General features: G+C 43.4%; 4 protein-coding genes across 5 annotated transcripts; 2 read left to right on the plus strand and 2 right to left on the minus strand.

The window, feature by feature from the left end:
* Positions 1 to 35: 35 nt before the first annotated feature.
* Positions 36 to 1,067, plus strand: LOC120456463 (fatty acid hydroxylase domain-containing protein 2). The gene is made up of 2 exons (XM_039643309.1): positions 36 to 760; positions 830 to 1,067. The coding sequence occupies exons 1-2, from the start codon at positions 45 to 47 to the stop codon at positions 948 to 950; spliced, it is 837 nt and encodes a 278-aa protein (XP_039499243.1). The 5' UTR covers positions 36 to 44; the 3' UTR covers positions 951 to 1,067.
* A 444-nt stretch (positions 1,068 to 1,511) lies between these two features.
* LOC120456462 (pyrimidine-specific ribonucleoside hydrolase RihA) lies at positions 1,512 to 3,498 on the minus strand. Its single transcript, XM_039643308.2, has 3 exons — positions 2,908 to 3,498; positions 1,976 to 2,419; positions 1,512 to 1,912 (listed from the first exon to the last, which is right to left on the minus strand). The coding sequence occupies exons 1-3, from the start codon at positions 3,169 to 3,171 to the stop codon at positions 1,529 to 1,531; spliced, it is 1,092 nt and encodes a 363-aa protein (XP_039499242.1). The 5' UTR covers positions 3,172 to 3,498; the 3' UTR covers positions 1,512 to 1,528.
* A 1,885-nt stretch (positions 3,499 to 5,383) lies between these two features.
* Positions 5,384 to 6,848, plus strand: LOC120455548 (uncharacterized protein C17G8.02). Of its 2 annotated transcripts, XM_039641888.2 has the most exons (3): positions 5,384 to 5,487; positions 5,661 to 5,943; positions 6,003 to 6,848. In XM_039641888.2, exons 2-3 carry the CDS (start codon positions 5,731 to 5,733, stop codon positions 6,822 to 6,824), a joined length of 1,035 nt encoding a protein of 344 aa, XP_039497822.1. In that variant the 5' UTR covers positions 5,384 to 5,487; positions 5,661 to 5,730; the 3' UTR covers positions 6,825 to 6,848. The 2 variants fall into 2 exon arrangements, with proteins under 2 accessions (XP_039497822.1, XP_039497821.1); XM_039641887.2 differs by having other exon boundaries at positions 5,416 to 5,943.
* Positions 6,849 to 7,055: 207 nt separating this feature from the next.
* Positions 7,056 to 23,661, minus strand: LOC120455547 (glutamine-dependent NAD(+) synthetase). Its single transcript, XM_039641886.2, has 5 exons — positions 23,337 to 23,661; positions 10,869 to 11,163; positions 10,719 to 10,808; positions 9,223 to 10,656; positions 7,056 to 9,161 (listed from the first exon to the last, which is right to left on the minus strand). Exons 2-5 carry the CDS (start codon positions 11,012 to 11,014, stop codon positions 8,468 to 8,470), a joined length of 2,364 nt encoding a protein of 787 aa, XP_039497820.1. The 5' UTR covers positions 11,015 to 11,163; positions 23,337 to 23,661; the 3' UTR covers positions 7,056 to 8,467.
* Positions 23,662 to 24,296: the final 635 nt, after the last annotated feature.

Raw genomic sequence — 24,296 nt, forward strand, 5'->3', positions numbered from 1 at the left:
AAGCGGCTGGTCAGCGAGTAGTTTTCGCCCAGACCTCGACCACAATGGACACCTTGCTGGCTGGCTGGACGAAGTGCGGCGATTTGCTGCAGGACAAATGGAACTCGCTGCTGGACACCGTGGGTGAGGATTCGTGGCGCCTCTGGGTGGTGGGCAGCACGTTGGTCATCTTCATCGTATACTGGCTATATGCGGGCATCTTCACTCTGATGGACATCACAAACCGGCCGCGTTTCCTGCGCAAATACAAGATTCAGCCCGGCCAGAATGAGCCAGTGGATCTGGCCAAGTTGTGGCATGCCGTTAAGGTGGTGCTGTTCAATCTGACGGTGGTTAACTTTCTGGTGTGCTGGTTGGTGTACGAGTTCGTTTACAAAACGGAGAACAGCCAGGACATCCGGGTGCTGCCCACACTCAAGCGATCCGTGCGCGATTTGGCCGTGTTTGTGGTGCTGGAGGAGATCATGTTCTACTATGCCCACCGCCTCCTCCATCACAGATCGGTGTACAAGTATGTGCACAAGAAGCATCACGAGTGGACGGCACCCATTGCCGCCATCACGCTGTACGCCCATCCGGTGGAGCACGTGCTGGCCAATCTGCTGCCGGTGGCCACCTCCATTGCCATCCTGGGCACCCACGTGGCACTGGCCTATGTCATCTTCGGCCTGGCCATTATCAACTCGATGAGCGATCACACCGGCTACAGTTTCCCTTGGTCGGCGGGTTCGGTGCGGTTCCACGACTATCACCATGCCAAGTGAGTATCCTGGTTAATCCTGTTTATCCTTGCCAATTTGATTGTGACTCTCCTCCTCTGTCCTTCCAGGTTCAACTACAATTACGGAGTGCTCGGTCTGCTGGACAAGCTGCATGGCACATATCGCGCGCCCGCGGAGCAAAAGGGTCCTTTGCAAAGGATTAAGAGGGCCAAGAAGAATGCCAAGTAATTCAATTGATTGAATTCCCTTTTTTTTGTTATACTAGTTTTTTATTGCTTAAATACATCAAGGTCATTAAAAATGATTTTATTCTTGCAGGAACTTCAAAAATAGTTCCCTTTTGAATTTTTGTGTAAATGCTTACATAGAAACATTATTTGTTCTAATTGTTCTATAATTAAATATTATCTTCATAAGCAATTGCAATTGAGCATTTATTTTGATTTCACTTGTATTTACATATATTTGTTGTTACCTATTTAATACTCTTTATGGGTCAACACTGCACAAATAAATAGCTGCAGCTAAAGGCTTGTAAATATTACAAAATTATAGTTTTGATTATGAACAACAAAAGCTCTTCAATTTCCTAGCCAATTTAGCAACCTTATGCTTAATCACCGAGTAAATGTTTAAAGCTTAAATTCCGCTTTAAGTTAAGTTAAGTGCCCCCTCGAAATTGGTTTATTGATAGTGGTGTGCACCTGTTCCAAAAAACTTTCTTATCGCCAAGACCCTCCCCAACCATCAACAGGGAAATAAACTGATAGAAAAAAAAAAATGGGGGAATTACTACAGATATGGGTTTATTGAGTGTCGCGGAGTAGAGAGCCGTCATCCAAGCCGGCAATCCATTCGCAGATGCGCTTAAAGAACTCGGCGTCCACCAGCTCGATGATGCGCACGTTCTCCGGATACTTCTCCCGCTCCCGCAGATGATCGAGCACCATCTGGCCACGGGTGTGGGTGCCACGCAGATCGACGGTGGCATGCCACGTGTTGTGCCGCCGTGTCAAGTGATCCTCGAACAGCCAGACGGCCACAGCGATGGCGTCGCAGGGGTTCCACGTATCGATGCCGTACTGCTCGATCATCGGCAGCCACTGGGCTGCCTCCACCTGGTTCAACATGGTAATCGCCGGATGACCGGCGTCCTTGGCCCGCGCAGCAAACTCCTTTAGGCGCCAATTCTGCAGGAGCAGAGGGATTAGGTAAGAGAAAACCTTTGCCAAGTATATGTATGTTTAACTTACAATGTGTATATTGAATCGCTCCGGGAGACAGGCCTCCCACGGCAGGATGGTGATGGGGCAGCGGGTCCTCAGCAGCACCGTGTGCGCCGCCTCCGGATCCGAGTGAAAGTTGAACTCCGCCGAACGCGAGGAGTTGCCCACGCCCTGGTAGTTGCCACCCATGATGAACAGATCGCGGAAATTCTCACCAAACTCCGTGCCGTACATCGTATAGCCCAAAGCCAGATTCGTTAGCGGGCCGACGGCAAATACTGTGATCTGTTTGGGCCTGGAACGGCAGAGATCATGGATGGCGGTCACCGCGTGCTCCGGCTGCACGATGTCCTCCAACTTGACGCAGTCGTCGGTGAGACAATCACCGAATCCGTCGCGGCCATGGAAATACTTCTTTTCATCCTCCAGCGAGGGAATGAGGGCATCTACAGCACCGAGGTAAATGGGAATCTGGAATAGGTAAACAATGCTTTTAGATGCAAACAAAGAAATATTTTCAGAATGAAAAATTCTATTATAATATGTTAACATGTTAAAATGGTTTTTGGGAATTTCCAACTAATTGAAATCTACATTTCAAGCAATCGCAAGCAATGCTTATTATATTGGACATATATAAGCAAATGTGTCGTGGTTATTAAATCTTAAAATAATATATTTTTTTCCTTATTTGTGCATATTCATAAATAAATAATCAATTGCATGCAGCGATGTAAATAATGATCTGTTTAATTCCCTGAGCAAACGACACTGGCACAAAAAGCTTTTACTTTCAAGTTGCTTGCATTTTTGCTTGTGGAGTTTAAATTATATTTAATAAAATTGAGATATTGCGATTTTTAGAACAAAACTCTAGTTTCAGCTCACAAATGACTTTCGAAATAAGGGAAATCGAATAGAATTTTTCTCGCTGTGCACTTGGGTGTATTTATATTTACGTCTGTGCGCTTGCAGGCATCCAGAATCCGTCGCATATTGCGGGCAGCGTTCTCCCTGCTGGTGTTGCCGCATCCCATCGTGGTGATGGCCAGCAGATGGATCCCATGGCTCTTGGCCGCGTGCAGGAGCAGGAGCAGGGCCCAGGCATCGTCGCTCCCACCATCGCAGTCGAGGATCGCGTATCTGGGCGATGTTGCTCCTCCTCCTCCGCCTCCTTGTGCTCCTCCTCCTCCTCCGTTTTCCACTGTGCGTCCGTCCGCCATCGCCGGCAATTGGTGAATGTGCCCGAGCAGCGGACTACGGACTACCCATATACTATGCACATACTACACACGGCAATCATCTGGTCGCCGCCGTTTCTGCCGGACTTCGTCTATCGCCCCGATTCTGCCTGCGTGCCTTTTTCTCTGGCTGTGGTTCTGGTTCTGGTTGTTGGGGCATGGGCATTACCAGAGCACCATATCACGGAATTTCATAATGCTCTCGCCCAACTCAACTCAACACAACGCAAAGCAACTCAACTGAACTGAACTGAACTGAAATGAGCAGCTCACATGTGCGGTGGGCGATAGCGATATGTCACCATGTGTGCAATTCAATTCATATCTGCGCTGTATTTCACGTTCGCGCGCCCAGCGAGAACGGGACAAACGGATAAGATGTGTGGGAATACTGCCGCCCATCTGCTGGTCGACCATCGAATGCCCTTTCTTTCAGCAGATGTTAATCGCAGGGATGTCGGAGTTTCCTTGCAGGAAATATAAATCAAGGATAAATAGCTAAGGAAAGCGGTTTTTACAAAGGTGGGTTAATCGTCATAACTTGGCGAAAAATGATGGTACGGCAATAAAAATTACATTTTTATATAACTTTTTAGCAATGCCAAAGAGCCAAATCAATTTCTAAAGGAATTTGGGAAAATAAAAGGTTGGTAAATTTTTACATCTTATGTAAGGGGTAACATCATCAAAAATAGCCAAAAATGTGAAAAAAATTTTATTTTTTTTTGAAGATACAGTTTGATTGGAAATTTAATTTCGAACTCAACGAGATATGACATTCAATATTTGGACCACTATTTCGATTGCTGTGATAAAAATATTGATGATAATATTCGCAAAAAAACAGAAAAACGATTTTTGTTAAAATTTAATATTTACGATTGGCATTTTTGGTATTTCTTGGCTGAAAATGGTCAGAAATCGAAAAGAATTACAGTTTTGTACTCCTAATTACCAATACTAACCAACCAAATCACTTTTTGACCGACTGTGTCAAAATAATTTTTGGCCATTTTTTCGCATTTTTTGTAAGGGGTACCATCATCAAAATTTGCAAAAAATTGAAACGACATAGAATTTTTTTTTGAAAACACAGTTCGATTGGAAATTTAATTACGAACTCAACGAGGTATGGCATTCCATATTCAAACAATTATTTTATTTATTTAGTTTTGGCCAAAAATCTGATTATTTTATGATAAAATTTGAAAAAACTGCCTTTGGCAAAATTTAATCAATTTCTCATGGGAATTTTTATCATCCAAAATTTGCAAAAATTTCCAAATTCCAATTCCCAATATCATCGTATAGCTAAAGGAATTACTGCTTTGTGTAGTTCTTTAACAATGCCAACGATACGTACAATAAAATAATAACATATAATAATCCCAATAAAAACTACAAACCTATGTACATACGTTTGAATTCTTTTCCCCATCAAAAGACTTTCCCCAAAGAGACGTCGCTATAGAAAACAGCTGCATAAGGAAAGAATTAAATTTACAATTTAATTCAATAAATAAATGTGATGGGAACCGAAGGGCAACTGGAACCACTACGCTTGTATGGTTGCAACAATGGTAATCAAGTTGCGGCAGGTCGTCGCGATAATGGCGATCCATGGTGAGCATCGCCCACTTGCGACACTTGAGGTAATCTAGACTATAGAATCAAGACTGTAGAGTCTAGACTGTAGAATCTAGACTGTAGAATGCCAGACGAGAGTACATCCCATATAAGTGATGATGAAAATGAACGTGGAACACCCACTTAAGTAAGCAAACGACTTTTCTCTATTTGGATAGTCTATTTTCTTATTCATGGGTGTTGAAATAAGACCTTAGGTTTCAATGCTTAAGTCTGAAATAAATGCTGTGGGATGGGGTTTCAATTAGTGTTCTTCTTTTGTTTAATTCAATTAAGCAATTTTTTTGGACCTCTAAAAACAAATTCTGTTTTAAACTAAAGATAAAAATAGGAACATATGTTGCATATAAGTTGATTCTAATGATTAAGCAGTAAACTTCAGTTAAATATTCAAACTTCTATACAAATATTATATTCAAATATACAAATATATAATTATATATTATTTATTTATTTATTACTTTGTTATTTAAATATTTAGTTACACTTACAGCCGAATACCCTATACACTTACATCACTTGCATCATTTCATACATGTTACATGTTGTAAAACTGCAGTTTGCAGCTGTTTATTTTACAATTGATAGTCGTTACTGATAATTATTCTTTCAGAAATTTTAGCAACCAATTTATTTATTTTAAATAAAAATGCAAGTGGATAAGATAGCCGTGAAATACATTTCAATGTTAGAACACTTTTCAGGGGAGTGGGCCAATCACCTCCAGAGACATGGATTCATCGTTGGCCACCCTGCTGTGCCAGTGAAGAGCAACCTTCCGAATTAAGTTAAATGTAGTATTTTATTTTTGGGGGCCACCGTAGGCGACCGGCGCAGCGATAGTTCCGTAATCGATAGAAGCCACAGCAACCAGAGTTGGGAATAAAGTTCGACATGGACGAGAAGCACCGCCTCGTGGTCTACGACTGTGATATTGGGACGGATGATGCCTGGGGTCTGGCCATGATGCTGCGGGCCGAGGAGGTGACTCTGCCCGGCGGAAGGAGCTGCAGAGTGGTGGCCATAACGACGGTGCAGGGCAACACGGACGTGGACAATGGAACACTGAATGCCCTGCGGGTGCTGCACACCTTAAACAGGCGCGATGTGAACTACTATAAACATTCCGATTTCCAACTCTATCTCTAACCATTTGATCCACACAGGTGCCGGTGTTTAGGGGCTGTGCCGATCCCATAGTGCCACGCACTTGGCAGTACACCCACCGTTTCCATGGCCAGGATGGCCTCAACGATGTGGGCAACTATCCCGTCGTCGATGTGCAGCAGGAACTGCAGCCGGAGCACGCTGTGAATGCCATGTACCGCCTGGCCAGCACAAATCCCGGTCAAGTGGACTTTCTGCTGTGCGGTCCGCTTACCAACTTTGCCAACTGCATCAATTTGTATGGCCGCTCATTTCTCGAGAAGATTGGTCGAGTCTACATAATGGGCGGCAACATTTTCGGCAAGGGCAATGTCACAAAAAGTGCCGAATTCAACTTCATGATGGATCCCGAGGCGGCGCACATTACACTCGAGCGATTGCTGCAGCCGGCGTTCATCCTGCCCTGGGAGCCCTGCATCGATGGAGAGTTCCAGACCAGCCTCGACTGGCGTCTGAATGTCCTCGGCGCCGTCGATCATCCATTCATCGAGCTGCTCACGCGTGTGGAACGCTCCATGCTGGAGCCGCGAGGATTCGTCAAGTGGATCAGTTGTGATGCCCTGCTCACGGCCGCCTATCTCTTCCCAGCTGCGATGATCGCCGAGCAGCGGGAGTACTATGCCACCGTGGAGCTGAGTGGCCACCACACCCGTGGCCAGATGGTGCTGGATCACCTGCGCGGCCGCAAAGTGGACGACATCCATGGGAAGAAGATCAATGTGCATGTCATTAGGCGCCTTAGCAGTGACACGACCTTCCGCACGATCATCGCCTGGACGGGATTCCTTCCCAACAGCGATATTGCACAACTATGCGCTTAACATCTTAAATATATTTCAAGTTTATTTCCAAAGCCTTTTATATGGTTTAGGGCCTGATAAGGCATCATGTGTTCTATGATACCATCGCAGATTATATACTGCTTGTGGAGGAACTGGGCTGTGAATGGGGATGATAACCCAATTTTTGAGATATAAGCCATATAATTCAGGTAATGCATATATTCTAGAAGGAACCATAAAGTGCCCAGTCCATTTGAAACTACAAAAATGTCTGGTGTATATATTTCCTTCTACAGAAGTGTATAATCAGTGTGGCTTTAAATCGATCTGATGCGAGTGTTCAAATTCACAATGTGCTATATGTCTACATACTTTACTTGACTACAAAAAAAAAATAATGCCCATCTCCCAAGGAAGTGTTCTCAAAGATTGGGGAATTAGCACAAGCTGCATTGGTCTTAAACCTAAAATCAAGTTCACAATTCAGTAAGGAAATACAATTTGAATTGCTCTTTTATGTGCAATATGTAGATCAACAAAATTTTAGATGCTAATAGGACATTTTAAGCAAATATTTGTGATATCTTATGAATGATTTTTGGGCTTAACTTGCCCACAACATATATAATTGACGTTCCTAATTGGTTTCGTGTAATGTGGTTAGCTTTAAGGTCGAGAAAATGTCTTAGAATCAACAAATTCATCTTAATTCATAAACATACAGTGCGTTTTTAAAAGTGCAACTTTTGGAACATTTGAACATTAAACTAAGTTCCCCAAATTGGGTTACATATAATTTATAAATTTTAAATACGGCGTGTAGTGAAACAATCCTATACCAGTCAAAATATTTGATCGTTATAATTAATTTGATGTCTTAAAAAATCAGGTAAAACAAACAGTTTAATGCCAGTTTAAACCGCACTGTACACAACCAATAACACAACAGGTAATATCGTTCTTATGTAAAGTCAGTTGATAGCGTGATTTATCCAAATAAATTGTTTTTGAACAAGATTGTTGTACAAATTGTTTGGACAGGCGAACGAACTGTTTGTCCAGTTTTTAGCTTGAGCATAAGACAAGATTATACACTTTTCAGATAAGGCAAACTGCAAAGGACTCTACGAAGGCTGACTACCTAGAAAAGGATCTGAAGAAAGGATCTCTACGCCTAGGATATGGATCTCTACACATATGGATTCCAATTCTGTATATGCACAGCATAATGCCCTTTGCTGCCGAATAGTAAAGCTACATTATTAGTGATTTAATGACTGCCAAGTGCTATGTCATATAGATAAAATAGTAGTCTTAACAACAGTTTTGGATTACAAGAAACATTTTAAGACAGATGGTAAAGATGTTGCAAATTACAAAAGTTTAGTATAAAACTATAAGCACTTAATAATTACGGATAGGTTTTTCTTTGGAATAGAATTTATTTAATGGCCATATAACTAGATCAAAATTCATATTTTTACGGAAACAGTTAAGGAAACATTTTTTTTTTTTTGCGAGCAATAGAAGGCACATAGTTGCAAAAGATAGCCGATGCCTAAATCTAACAAATTTCAAGTGCATTTCTTAGCGTGGCAGCAAAAGACATTAAGCCGTGCTAAAACAACAATAAACAAAAACTGTGTATAATATAATTCCAGTGCGTTGCGAGTATGCCGTTCCTAGACGGGAATGCCGGTACGGTCCTTGATCTTGCCCAGCACATTGACGTGCACCTTGGAATAGCCACTGGGCTTCTTGGAGAGACCGCCCGGAGCAGCTGCACCTGGCAGTGGTACCGCTGCCGTGGCAATGCCCACATCAATCGATGCGGACGCCGAGGCCGAGGACAATGGTGACGAGTGCTTGGAGTCGTCCAGGTGGGAGGATCTCTGCGTGGAAAGCAGCAAGTCCTCGCTGCTGGGGCGCAACTGAGCGGACGATGGAGTGTAGATTGGTTGCAGCTTCTCCACCTCATCGTCGATGGCCTTGAACTGCCAGCTCCAGTTGGGTCTGTACAGGAATGGGCGATGGTCGAAGCGATTATCATCGGGACTGTAGCTCTCCGCGTGGACCGACGGCGTCAGCACGGTCATCTTGTGGCGATTGATGGCGTAGCAGCGGAAGAAGTGCTTCACCTTCTCGGCCACCTCCTTGGGACTGAGATCGCCCTTCCAGGTGGCCACCAGGTGGCAGAACATGCTGTACGGGCCGCAGAAGGACTGTTTGCGCAGTCGCCCGTATTGGGAGAGCTCCGCGTAGGTCATTCCCATGTCCTGCTCGTCCGTCTGCTGCAGCTCCCCGTTCTCCTGCAGCGGCTCCAGTTCGGCGGTGGGCGGGGCATCGATGATGGACTCCAGCACGGGCAGATTGAATCTGGCAAATGGGAAATCGAGGTCAGTAAATGATAACTATACTCTCCGCCATATTTTCGTACTTATCCTTCGCGTAGGTCAGAAACCGGCGTAGATCCATTTTGGAGATGCCACCAATGGGATTGATGTCCGCCGAGGAGCAGTCATACTTGGTGAGGTAACCGCGCAAGGACTCATCCACATTGGCCGAGCCCAGGACGAGCAGGCCACCTGGCCTATTCCGCACCCACAACATCAACTGGGCAAAGATGTAGGCCAGCACCATGCGTATCCTCGATTGCATATTCTGCAGTGCCAGATTCTGACGGGCACATCCGCCCTGTGTCCGGAAACGGGGCGTCAAACCGGTGACGGCATTGAATATGCTCAATAGGGCATTCACCGCCGAGTCAATGCTGATCTCGATGTGGTAACTGCCCAGTTGGTTGGCCAGTTGGGCGGCACGCCTGCGGGTTTCCTTGCTGCTATTCACGCTGCCCATGTAGCAGGTGACCAGCAATCGGTTGCACAATCCGGCGGCATTATCCGGTGTATAGTCCGAGTCGGCCAGAATCTGTCGGATATCGTGGAGCACCTGGGCATCGCCCAGCTGGACAGCCTGCACGATCTGCCGGCACATGGAGTGCACTATGGTGGCCGAGCTACTGGAATCAACACCACCGCTTAGGGGTAGAAAAAATCCACCCTGACCGGATCTTCGCAGATAGTCCCACAGCCAACAGGCCGGTCCCAGGGCAATCTCCTCCTCCGGCGTTAGAATGGGCCAATTCAGTGGCGGAGTCGACGTCTTGAAGATGTCACTGTGCGTGGACATCTCAAAGTCACAGTGAATCCGTGGGTAATCCGCTGCCGATGCAGCCGCCATGCAGCGTGACCTCAGGCTCACGCGATAGGCGCGAATCTCCTCCAGATCGATGGTGGCCAGCGTGACCTCCACATCCTGCAGTGCAAACTGCTGACTCCGCGCCAGAATCTCGCCATTCAGCGCTATGGCCGAGCAACCATTGAAGTACACCCGCTGGCCATCGCAACCGCGAAGATTACTAAAGAGATACGCGCCGCCGGCCTTGAAGCTGGCATTCCGGATGAGATCGCTGGTGATGTGCGCCTTTCGCAGCTCCATGTAGCTGCCGGAGCTGTTCACGATCAGTTCCACGCCGGCCAGCGACATCTCGATGTGCTTGCTGCGCACATTCCACAGCTCCTCGCAGATCTCGTAGCCCAAGCAGGTGTCCCTGGTGGCAATCACCGCATCGCCAAAGGGCACCGTCTGCTGACCCGTATGCTGGGCAATCATTCGCGGCAGCACATACTCCTCCGTTTGCAGGGCCTTCGTCCAGGCGGTGAACCAACGCGACTCCCTATAGTTGCCATCGTCGCACATGGCCATCTTGGGCCGGATAAGCAGGATCTGGCGATTGAAGAACGCCACGCGACAATTGTAGGCCACATTGCGATGCATCACCGGCATGCCCACGTCCACTAGCATATTCTCACTACGATTGATTCAAGTGGATTAATCTGTGTGTGTATATATTGCTGCTATATATGGTCTTACCACATGGGCGACATCATCACCTCCAGCAGCACCTCCCACGAGTGCAGGAATGTGTCCGGCTCACGAAAGTGGTCCTCGCAGCTGTAGCCACTGTGTGCAGAATGAATGAATTATGAATATCATTTCGATTGAGAAGATCGCGGAACTTACCAAACCTCCAGCTCTGGTCCGGTGCGATAGCTGGCGCCCATGTCCTTGGCCTCCAGGATGGACTGCAGTATCCTCACCATGTTCCCCTCAAAGTCCAGTGCCCATTGGTTCAGTGTGGACACCGCCACGGTTACCTTGCGTCCCATTTTCTCTGTTTTTCCTTCTTGATGTCTCTCCTTTGTTCTCCGTTTAAATTTCGTGTTTAGTTGGTTTTTTTTGGTATAAGATGTTTTGGTTCCTTGTTGTTGCAGTTGCGCTTAGTTTTATTGTCAGTTCAAAAATCGGCAGTTATTAACTGAAAATGAAGAAATGAAGTGTCTCAATGCAGCTGCAATTAATTTGATGGCAGCCAGCGTTTCAATACGCTGGACTTGGTCGACTTGTGGGGCTTTTGGGTCTGTGTGTGGCATTGTTGATTGCGCTGTTGTTCTTGTTGGTTGCCTGCTGTTTGTTGTTATGGCCATATATCTGGGTTATTGATCAAACAGCCGCAGAGTCGCCGGTGGCAGCGGTACTCGCCAAATTGGCCCGCTGACGTAGCCGGCATCTAAAATTAGAGCTAAGGACCAAGTCAATGGCAGCGGGACAAGCGGCACTGCAAACCGGAGGATAATGCGACACAGAGCCCATCGCAAATCGCAAAATAGCAAAATAGCAAATCGCTCAATTAACCCTCGAACTTTTTGCAAATTGCACCAAAAGTGGCCATAAACCAAAGCGATTTGGCAGCAGTAAAACTTAAATGCAGTACCTATGTTAGATGTCATTTACAAATACAAATGAATTTTGCTATATTTGTATCAAATGCAAATGAATTTCGCTATGTTTGTATCATTTAAATAAAGAAAGCTTTGGTTGATTAGGAATATTTTATATGCTATGAAAATATTTGTAGCTGCATAGAATTTGAATCGTGTTTGTGTAATATTTGTATTTGAATAGAATTTGATTCGTCTATGTGTAATATTTAATTATAGAATTTTTAAAGGCATTTCGTGTTAATTCCAGGACCGACCTTTAACCCTTGCTGGTGCGTTGCAACACATTGAAAATTCCGCATCAAGTTAAGGAATTTCCGCTGCTTTGGCCACTTCCTTTACTTCCTTTCAAACTCATGGCCCACTTTCCGACCCAAAACCTCCCTAAAACTTCCACCATTACCTCACTTATTCCCGCCGGTTACCACAGCACCCCATATATCATTATTCATGACGCACTTTTGGCATTTCAAGCTGAAAAATTGAAAGCCAGACGAATAATGTATGCACAGTAAAAATATTTTAAATATTTGAATTTAAATATAAATAAAATAAAATAGTATTTGCCACTTTCAGAAGTAGGTAAATAGTTCTATTGGGTGGTGTTTTTTTTTTATAAATAAACTAATAATAACTATTTGGATTTTTATACATTTTTTTGCGCAGTGTTTTCCGCAGCGCCTGCCTTGTACCTTAGTTAACCAAAAAACCTTATCCAAATTTACTTTGCCAGGCAACAAAAGTTTAAAGCACGCAGCACACACACACTCCTGCACTCACACACTCACACACACACATACCAGCACTCACACACATGCATGCATGCATGCATGAGGTGAAATTTCGCATAAAGTTCAGAGTTCATTTAGTTTCGCCCGTAGAAGTCGCGCATATTTCATTTCTCCCGCTTGATGGCTGACAGGAACATTCTCCCCATAGCCGAAACTCAAATTCAAATGCAAACTGGAGAACCAGAAGAGTCCAATGCCCCAACCTCAGCACCCCCAAGTACCCCCCAAATCCCCCATAAAAGTCTGACTAAGTTGCGTTTAGGATTTTTCGACGCCTCGGCGTTTTGTGGAAATGTGTAAAGATGGACTGTCAGGTGCAGAGCTGTCAATTTTGGTGAAACAAAAAGAAAACAAGAGAGAACGCTATAGTCGAGTTCCCCGACTATCTGATACCCGTTACTCAGCTAGTGGATGTGCGAAGAAGAAATTTCAACACTGACAGTTTTTGGCGGTTTGTGGGCGTTAGAGTGGGCATGGCAAAAAGTTTTTTGGCAAATTGATAGAAACTTACAAGACTAATACAAAAATGAAAAAATATCAAAACATTTTTCAGAAGTGTGGGCGTGGCAGCTTTGGGCGGTTTGTGGGCGTAAGAGTGGGCGTGGCAAAAAGTTTTTTTGCAAATCGATAGAAATTTACAAGACTAATACAAAAATGAAAAAATTTCAAAACATTTTTCAAAAGTGTGGGCGTGGCAGTTTTGGGCGGTTTGTGGGCGTTAGAGTGGGCGTGGCAACATGAATCGACAAACTTGCGCTGCTTCTATGTCTCTGGAGTCTGTATGCTTAATCTCAACTTTCTTTTTTTTGTAGTTCCTGAGATCTCGACGTTCATACGGACGGACAGACGGACAGACGGACAGACGGACGGACAGACGGACGGACAGACGGACATGGCCAGATCGACTCGGCTATTGATCCTGATCAAGAATATATATACTTTATATGGTCGAAAACGCTTCCTTCTGCCTGTTACATACTTTTCAACGAATCTAGTATACCCTTTTACTCTACGAGTAACGGGTATAATGAGTGGAGAAAAGTTGCGAAAATAGCTACACAATGCGATATTAGAAACATTAAAATGCTGGTTTATTTTAAGTGAAATAAGGAAGCAATTAATTGATTTTAAATAAGGTAACAATTAATGGATTTTAAAAAGGGAAACAATGAAGTCATTTTAAATAAGGAAACAATGAAGTGATTTTAAATAATGAAACCATTAATAGATTTTAAATAAGGAAACAATTAATTGATTTTAAATAAGGAAACAATTTGATTTAGTTAATGAGGACTTGGGAATTATATCTTTTTAGGGAGAGTGTCTAAAAGTATGCTGCAAAAGTTTAAAAAACAACATGGCATACTTTTGAGCACCATTTCAATTGTTTTTTTTTGAGTCTGAGAATAGTTTTGAAAATAAATATCCGATTTTGGAGCTTGCAGAATATATCTGTACATTGTTTATAAATCAAATAGAAAATAAACTAGTTAAAACCGTAGAGTTCAGCCCTAAAATGGCCACAACAACAACACTGGTCAGGTGCACTGCCAAAGTTGGGGGCGCTGTGTGTGGGCGTGGCACACTGACGTGCGAGTGTGTTTGTGTGCGAGTGTGCGTGTCGCAAGCGCAAATGCATTGAACTTTGAACCGCAGGCAAAGGGCAAAGCCTCAGGACTAAGAACAAAAGCCCGTCATGGATGTGGAGTGAAAATAATGGAGAAAGCGGCTATGCAGAATGCAGCAGAATGCGGAGCGAAAAAAAAAAAAAAAAACTTTTGCCAATTGGCAGCCAATTTTAATGGCACATAATCAGCAATGGCAGCGAAATGGATGGTTTGAATGTGGGGGAATCCGATGAATATGCCAGTGCATACGATTATCTGCAATAAGGGGTGTCGTTGCGGTTTAATTGTTTAATTTAAAATATACAAGTATATATGTAATTTAATCAATATGATTACCATTTCAAAGTGCATGCTAAATAGTTGTAGGAAACTTACTGATTATCTATTAAAAAAATATATTTTAAAAACTGCCTAGCAGCGTTTCTCTTACAGATTCCATCTGTTTTCCATGCTTTACATAACTTTTAGGTCTTTAATATTGTTAATTAATTATTTCAGAATTAGTTGCACTTTCAAGAGATCAATTATTGGAATAACTCTTCATCTAAATCCTACTAACATCGCTACTGAACTCATTTGAAGACATATATGGATGTAGTTCTAGCATAATTAGGATTCACAACATATTAGTTTGAACCTCCTTGAGTTCAGCACCTGTATGTGAACGGAGGACACCCTGTTCCCCAATGGACTCGCATGTGCATTATGGCCCCAGGTGCTGGCACGCCAGGCGACTTGGCAGAGGAGGAGCTGCAGCTGTAGGTGCAGCTGGAAACGGAAACGGATATGGAGACGGTGACGGAAGTGGAACAGGGACGGGAACAGGAACAGGGACAGAGACAGAGGCAGGGAGAGACAGAGACGGGTAGAGTGGCAGGAGAGCCATTGGCAGCGGCGCCGCATCCTGGAGCCGTGTTGCTGCCTTTGCCGCTGATAGCTGCCACTAATGCAACTAATTCGCTTTGATTTGTTTGCCAGCCCGCGTCGCATTGTCACGAAGTGTTTCCCATTTCCTTTCCGATTTTTCCGACCTTTTCGACTTTTCCGATTTTTCTGACTTTTCCGGCGGCATCGGAGCCCGTCCGGTGGCCAGTAGCCAGTTACCCGGTATCCGGCGTTGGGCGCCGTTCACCGTTAACATTTACCGCTCGCTTCAAGGTGAAAATAGCGCTTCATTGGGAACGTACACTTGGAGAAATATGTCATGTATACTGTGTGCAAACTCAAAGTGTTATAAAAACAAACAGAACGTTATTAATCAGAATTATTAAAACTTTGATATGATTAGTTGTACAGCAAATTGCAGTATAGTTAATGCAATATTCCATAAGCTTCCCCTTTTTATTAAAAATGCTGGTGCTTTTTTTTAGGTTTTCCAATTTAAATACCACAATGCTTAATTTGGCTAAAAAGGGATCAATTTGAGTAGAACATTTTCGCGCTGTGTGCGCCTAACTTGAGGTGTGAAAACGAGGAAACGAGTGTGCTAGATAGATAGATAGTCGCAGTGTGCCGATTGAATTCGATGTCCGCAAGTGAATATGTACCAAAGTAGGCGCTGATACTAGAGTTTAATTCGGCCCACAACACATAGCCACAAAAACCCCATCCGTAGCCATTTTTTTGAAAATCACATTCACCCCTTTAGTCACTCATTTAACACACACATGAACACACGAACGGGAAAATCAGATTCCTAAACGGAGACAAATTCAGCACAATCAGCTTGTCCATCAATCGCATCCACGAACTGGTAACCAACCTCACCACCTCGTCGTCACCCCACTATCCGCACCAGCACACCAAGTGAAGTCACGTAATCTCAAGAAGCAAGATCCCGACGTGGACGTGGTCGTGGTCGTGGAGTGAGAGGATAGCCGGCACAGGAGGAGGAACATCGCCGCCGAACCGAAATGCAGAAGGGCGTCAAGGACAAGGAGAACCGGAACTCGATGTTGGGTCCGGAGATCTGTGAGTTTCAGCAGCAGCAGCCAACCAAGCAAAACGATGGTGAGTCCAAGTCTTATTCCGTATATATTAGAGTAGGAAAAATATTAAAACTAGCAGAGTTATGTCCTTAGGGAAACCATTTGTAGTAGTTTCTTTTTAATATCAGTTACTGGCCATTTCATGAATTATGAAAGTCTAGTTCTAATTACAACCATACACAATGGTTATTAGAAATACAACATATTTTTCCTAATCAAATCCGAACAAACAGATATTGAAACTATTTGCGTGATCAGTAAGATTAATTGATTGGCAGCAAATGAATTAGTACAATTATTCAACCAGTTCAGTTGCTACCAAGCCACGGCTGTCCTGCAGTAATCAATTAAGCTGGGAAAACGCTTCATAAATAAAAGACCGCCGTACATTTTCCGTTCGCCTGTCGAAAGAAGAAAGGGGAAAAGAGGAAAAACTTCCAGTTTGCCGCTGTAGTTTTTGGCTTTTTAGCTGGCATTTGACGTACCTGACGTACCTGACGTCCGCCGTAAATAGTTGCAATATGTTTCTTTTTTTGGTGCCGGCGTCTATTTTCGTCTTGGCTCCAAATGCATATCAATAACGAAGAATTGCAAAAATGGAGAAATGGGGATATGGAGAACTAGGAGTTAGGGAGCACTTGCCGCTCTGTTTCGGCTCCTGTCACTGTCTTCTACTTGGTTATCGGTTATCCCCCCAAAAGCCCCCCGGAAACGGGGTAATTCCGACGGGGATTACGGACGGATGGGCTTCACTGTGCTGCGGGCGGCCGCAGCCAAAAATACGAAACTAAACAAAAGCACAAAAAAAACAATGATAAAAGAAAAAACTACTACACGAAACCATTGAGCAAACACAACAAAAAAAAAGGATATATAAAAAGGAACAAAGGAGACGCAACCAATTGGTGAAGCAAAATGACATGCAAGCGACGCAAGGCTATAATATGGGGCCTCCATCTAGGGAGGGGGGGGTCTATATCTTTAGGGGGGAGGTGGTGGGTTTTGGGGCTTTCGGGATCTCGGGCGTTGCAGCTGGCGTTACCTTAGCTTGCCCCGTGCGCCTAATGACGCATTGCAGACAAAAACGATATGACGCCTCGCGGCAATATCCGGCGGAAATGAATCCTTAAATCGTTGTGGTGGCACAACGAACTACGCAGATTGCAGATTATATCGCGGTGATTATTAATCGATACATGGCAATCACAGATTATCCGTTACGATTAGTGATTGGCAAGGCGCGTTGGTATTACGCATCACGTGACAATCGGTAGTATTAGGCGGTAGTAGAGGGTTATAATTTAGTGGCTTGTTTTTAAAGTATCCCCATGTTTGGGTTAATCAAGCGAATGAAGCATCTGTGGCACAGTTTTTAGCAAAAGCGTTCTCCTTGCGTGGCGCCGCCGCCAAGTCATTGAGATTGAGCCGCCCGTAAGGACCTCTTCTCTAAGGACGTCCCGCCGCTGCCAGGCCGCTGTCAAATGCCAATAAGCCGACATCGTCTCCATCTCCGCCAAAAACAACCAAGTTGAAGCTAAAAGAGCTAAAAAAAAGTAAAAATAAAAGGAATTGGTGCCAAGCGGGCCATGCAAAACACACAAAGAACGGAGGAGCGAGATTTTGGATGGGGGTCTTCGATGGGGGGGCAGTGGGGCTGCCAAATCAGCTATTTTTATCGCCCTTTTGGCTTTTTTAAGATGGATTTCCCTAAAGAGATGTTGTACCAGCTTACTATCTTGTAATTTATTGAATATTCGCACAAAGTTCGTATTTATACTTGCGCTTGAGATAGATTTTTCATTTGCAAATTGCTTATTTTGAAAATGCGGCAATCTGTCATCGCCAAATGAAGACCAGCATTTGCCAGCATTTTGGCACAACTCAAATAAAACATAAATGTCAAGCGTTTCTCTTGATGAATGGCTGCAATAATATGCAAATATTGCAAATGTGCAATGGGACATTTAAAAAAAAAAAACACTTAAAAACTTATACGTTTTATTCTTGCAATATCTGCAATTTACAGCAGAGTAACAGGTCATAAATCATGCCATTCTCCTGATAAAATTTCATCATCACTGATGGAAATCGCTCACGCGCCAAAAAGTAGGCAACAAAAAAGGGCTCGATTTCCGTGGTGTGTGGCCCGGAAGGGAGTTGTCCTAACTCAAATGGGATTTTTAGTGAGCATATTTTTTTTATTATATGTATATTTTAAAATCGCAAAACAAATGCTCCGGCACTGGGTGGGTACTGTAAAGCACTGCAGGGATGAAGGGGGCCGGGATTTTGCTGCGCTGTTTATAGCCCATGTCGTGCGCAATTTATGTTAATCGCAGCGGAGTTTCAAACGGGAGGGAGGCGGGGGAGGCGCTGATGGTGGGCGGTAAGGCTGAAGGGGAGTTATAATGCCCCCACCCAGCTAGTGCGCCCACTGACCCGCCCACCGCCTGCATTGCCACGTGTAGTAGGCCTACAACAAAACAACGAAAAACTATTTTTTGTTGCTTTTCAGTTTTTGTTTGTTTTTTTTTTTGTTTTTGAATACTCTAACAGGAGAGCACCCGCATTTGGGGAATAAGTATGAAAACGCATCCCATCTTTAAGATAGCAACAGTTATCGTGAAGTAGCAGAAGTTACGCATACGCCATGTGTACCATATGAAATAAATTCGTACAATCTAATAAATAAGTAATTATCCATAAATTGATATGAATCTCGGTCATTTTGTGTACTATGCGCCTCTCAACTATCATGCTTGTGTTTCCTGCCATCCGTATGCGTGTAGCCCGCTGCAGGAGCCTTTGTTTGAGGGTATATCTGGTTCGGCCTTTTGAGCGGGCCTTCAGTTTGTTTTTGTTGTATGGTTGTTTTTCGTCGGTGCCTTGCACAAAGGCAACGCCGTGGCAGCAACAATTTTAATGCCGTGGTTTACTGTGATTCGCAATTTCGCCAAAGGCAGCGACATCGACGTCGGCAGCGGCAGTGGCAGAGGCCACCATTGTCGTCCGCGTTGGTTTTGCAGCTCAGTCAGCAGTTGCGCTAGCAGCTGAGCTGAGCTTAGCTGGACGAAGAAGAGGAGAGCGACTCCGAGATAAACCGTTAGTTGGGCTGGACAGGCACGCGCGCGCTTCGATCTGTGTTCTTGAGGTGGAGTGCGTTCTTTCCCCATTTGTTTTTGTTTGAGTGCATCCATCCAAAGATGGCGGAGCGAGAGAGGGAGGCAATGTCCGCCTCTCTGAGCCGCTTGCTGAGAACCTTGAGCTCGGCTTCGATGAGCAGACGCCACTGCCCCCTCGCCCTCCTGCAGCCTCTGCCCGTGCACCAGAGCGAGACGACGGCGGGGAGTGGGGGGAGCGTGGGCAGCGGGGGCAGTGCGGAGAGATGCTGCAGCAGTTGCAGCGATGATAGCAACAACAATGAGCGCTGCAAGAGCGCAGAGAGAGGGACAGCAGCAGAGGTGGAAGAGGAAGAGGGAGTCGAGCTGGAATCCAAGGAGGAGGCGGAAGAGGGAGAGCAAGATGAGCTGGAGCTCAAAAGAGATAGCAGTACCGTTAACGTCAATGTGGTGAGAGCCAACTTCAAATGCAATGACATGGAATGCTCTCTAGTCCTGGGCGACTATGTGAATGGTGAGTGCCGTTAGATGCTCCATCCCCAACACTAAGAAAAAAAACAGCAGCATCACCAAACAATTCAATATTATTTTGATATGTTGAAATAATACAAAGGCAAATGCTATAAACCCATGCAAAATAATTCTCAATTAAACATGATTAACCGAAATAGTTTCAAATGGATGCGTTTTTTTTCCGGTGCACTTACTATTTTCTCCCGTGTGCCACACAAGATGTTCACTCAAGCGCTGTCGACCGATAATGAAGATTCAATTTGATGTGTAAGCAAAAATAAAAACGGAACAAAGGAAATCCACTCAAGAAGGGGTTACACAAGAAACGGATTTTGGGTTACCCTTAAAAGTATCTCTCAAATATTTATGATAAGAAATGTTCAAAGACTTTCGTTATCTTGTCAAAAGATAACTAAAATGAAAGCTATTCCGCTCTGCAGCTAAATAACTTTTTAGTTTATTACGCATACGCCGTGTGGGCATCTCGTAAAAATGTTTTGCTTTAAAGGGGCTAGCAGTAAAATGTTTTAAAACAATTTAGGCACCTCGAAAAGTAATTTTTATAGCTAGCAATCATCTGGTGAGCAATTAATCTTTAGTCTGGTCCACATGTCGTATAAGTAATTTTTACACTAAAGGGTAGAAGATGTCTCCTTCACATATATGTACATGTCTGAAAATATCAAATAAGAAAAGAACCACTGAGTCACTCCCTCTAGAGATTGAACATCAAAAGGAGCATGCACAATCTGCAGATATCCATCGGGAATATTATTCAGCAATCCCATAATTCGCTTTTCACTACCAATTCGTGTACATCGTTTATCACTGTCACAATTATTATACAGCATCGAAATGCGGATTCGGGTGATTTTATTTTTTGTGTGAACAAAAACACACATGTCGACCGCTGCCAAAATATGGCAAACGGAAATTTTTAATTGCAATTTGTTAATTTGCCCAAAGCGGCCAGCTAGCTGAAAGCTAAAAGAGATACAGTGCATATTGGCTAGAAAGGAAACCCATATAAGATTTAATTAATATATTATGATGATCATTTTGATACACAAAATATAAATATTAGGATATTAAAATATAATTTATTACATACTTATGAAAATGTTGAATACATCTTATTAATATAATATGCATACATCATAAATATGTATATATTTTTGAAAAAAGTTTTTAAATGAAATGAGATTCACTGTAGAATCGGAAAGTGAGAAAAATTCTTGGCGGACAAATCGGAGGATGGGGTGGCGAAAGCTAATCGCTGGCACAATTCGATGATTGACGAGGGCCAAGCGGCGCAGGGTCTTGAAAATCTGGGAGGGGGGGTGCGAAAAGAGGGGCGGAAAAATCGGCGAAAAGCGGGGAAAATGGACAAAGGAGCCGTTACGCGGGGTCAGGAGGAGGACGGCATGCGTTTACGGTTCGGTTAGAGAGTCTTCTTTTCGCCTTGGCAGTCACGGCGTCTTGCCAAAATAGAAAACACATAAATTGCACGATCAAGATCATTGCTGTTGCTTTTATCGCTGCTGCAGCGTTTTCTTTCAAAAATGCTCTTCTGTGTGGTATTATTGTATTTTATAGAGATATGAAAAGCTAAACCCCAAAACAAGTTCTTCTTTAGACGGAAGGGTATATTGCATTCGGTATCCTAACCTCATATGGTTTATCTGCTTCTTCTCGCTGCTCATCCACTTCGATGACATAATCTCATAGGCAGAAACAAATAGAAAAAGCAGGCAAATCGAGAAGGAGGAGAAGGAGGAGAAAGATTAAGAGAAGGGAGGACGATAGGTAGCGACTGATTAAAAGTTTGCTCTTCTCGCTTGGCTCTCTCCTCTCGCTCTTTGACACCTGTTCGTTTTGTGTCCGCGTAGGCAGCTGACAGCTGCTGCTTCTTCCTCACTACCCTCCCTCCACTTCTAGTAAATGTTTACCACGGTGTTGCACCCCTCTCACCCCCCCTCACCCACGCTTTTCGTATGCCAAGGAGGAGCGACTTTGACAAATTCGTTTTGGCATCGAGGCTGTGCTTTGATTTCTATTCGCTTTTCTTTTACATTTTTCTATTTGGCTGCGACTATTTTATTTTTATGTCTGGCTTCTCTAGCTATTAGAAAAATGTTTAAATCGACAGCAGCTGATCTTCTAAATGGTTTTCCAAAACGAAAATGAAATGAATAAGCTTGCATATTTTAAATTACAGGGGTTTGAGCAACATAATTATTTTAAAGCTAACTTCGAATAGATTGTTTATGAAATCGCTCAATAATACACTTCATCTGCGGTAAACTGGAATTATCTCGATGCTTAGCAAGCAAACTATATAGTGTGCGGTGTAAACGTGACCTGATGATATTCATATCCGTGAATCGCTCCACCTTCGGCAAACATTTGTTGCTCGTTAGAATATGCAACAAAAATTCCACGAACGGTGTTCGTTGGTTTTTTCCCATTTTTTTTTTTTTCTATTTTTCTATTTGTTTTTTTTTTTTGGCGTATCCAAGGCTGGTTGCCTTTGGCTTTGGCTTTGTTTGAGCCATCGAATCGAATTCATGTTCACGGCATGCCATGGATGAATAGGTGGATGGCTCATAGATATGAAGTGTATTGGTATGTGTAGAATGCTAGGACTCTACTGCCTTGCACTTCCTTGGAACATTAGACAACGAGGATTGGCAGAAAGAGAGAGAGAAAGCGAACGAGAACTGGCGAGGCTTTGTTTATTTGTTTATAACAGTCGCAGTGGAAATTCGAGTTGGCTCACAACGGCTCGAATCATCGACTGCGGCTCAGTTTGGCCAAATCGGTGGTTATCAATTGACGACGCAATGCGAATCGAGACGTACATAGAGCCACAACACAACTTCATAGTGTCAAAGTGTCATAGTATCGTAGTATCGTAGTGTCGTAGTGTCGTAGAGTCGGAATCGGTGTGTGGAATACCAACAATAATGACGCCTATAGCCGCTAACCACAGCGATTGCATAAGGACCTAGTGTAAAGGATATATCCGAGTGGTTTTGCATTTTTTCAATGTGTGCCAAAAGCAAGTGAAGCGCGGTAGTGGAAATCAATCAACAGTCTGTGCTCCCATTTGAGTTCAATCCCAAATACCGCATAGCACTTTCCCTGCTCTTCCCTCTTCCATCATGATGCCGTAGGAATCGAAATACTATATATATATTATATATACCATGGACTTTGGAGGCGGTCGCGTGCAGTTCCTGCAGGCCCAACTATTTCCCGTCTGCACGCTGACCACGTCCAGTGGAGGTAATGAATTCTTAAGGAATAAATCTTATATATATTACCTTACACTCATTCACAACAAATTATAATTGTGCTCATACAGATAACTCATAAATCAAAATAAGTTTTCACTTCAGATATATCACTGTGAATACATATATGTATATATTTGATATTTGATAAAACTTGTCTGTCTAAATGGCGTTTTACTTTTTACTATTAGCTTAAGAACATTTGTCAAATCAATTTGAACCTCTTTCTGCAAGGTATAAGTACAGTAGGACTTCCGTAACTGAAACCAAATATTTCATTTAAAAATATTGATTTCAAGACGTGTCAATCAAAGGCCAGCAAATAATTTATCAAGTAAGTAATAGTAATGTATTAGGAAAAAGTCAAATACTCACTTTCAATTTGTTGTTAGTTGAGTTTGGTGTTTCTCTTGTACGAATAGATTGTCTAAGGGCACCTCGGTGTTGTTGTTCGTTAAGTTGTTGCTGTTATCGGTAGTTCACTGTACTACATGACCAGCCTGGGGAATTTGTTGAATGTTGGGCGTTTTTAACCGCCTGCCCGTACGAAAATATCGTTGTGAATCGTTGTTCGTTTGCAACCTTTTCTTCTCCCTTCCTTTCCGCCTTTCCTTATTTTCTTTCTTTCGTTCTTTCGTTCTTCCTTCCTTCTTCCTCACTTCTTGGCCCACCTGATGAAATTGGATAAGGTGCGGATAAGTTGGAATTAGAATTAGCCGCAAAACTGTTTGATTTTAGCTGCCACTTGCGGCTGTCATGACAACGGCAACACAAAATCATTAACACAGAAATTCCGGAATTGCAATTGGGGAAATCAAAGTCAAGTCGTTGGCGGTTGTCAACCAAGAAAACCAAGAAAGAGTCTATATGAATAATTACGGGGGTATCCGAACTCATTTCAGTTCATTGAATCGCGATTAACGACGTTTCACCTGCATAAATCACAGCCAAAGGCCCCAAAACTCAGAGGGACAGTAAACTCATTAATGTTCATTGACTTGAGCCATCGACTATTTTAATACTTCTAGCGTGGAATTTTCGCTTGGCTGCGATTATCGTTGCATATCAATTCCTTACAAACAAACCAAATTGGAAACGTAGGATGAATCGCAGGTGAACATGATTCGGGAAATCCTTTGGCCAAATAGGCGCAATTAGATGGATCTAGGTTACTGTAGTTGCCTTGTAAAACATCGAAAGGATGTTAGTTTAATTAATTTGTAATTAATTGTTATGGCCAACAGGGGAAATGCAATATTTGTTCTCAATAATCAGATATTGTGTTTATGAATCTTTTCTGAAAAATCGTCTGAACATTTTTTACAAGCTCACAGT

The sequence above is a fragment of the Drosophila santomea genome, chromosome X (genome assembly GCF_016746245.2).
Source record: "Drosophila santomea strain STO CAGO 1482 chromosome X, Prin_Dsan_1.1, whole genome shotgun sequence".
In the NCBI taxonomy this organism is placed as follows: Eukaryota; Metazoa; Arthropoda; class Insecta; order Diptera; family Drosophilidae; genus Drosophila; species Drosophila santomea.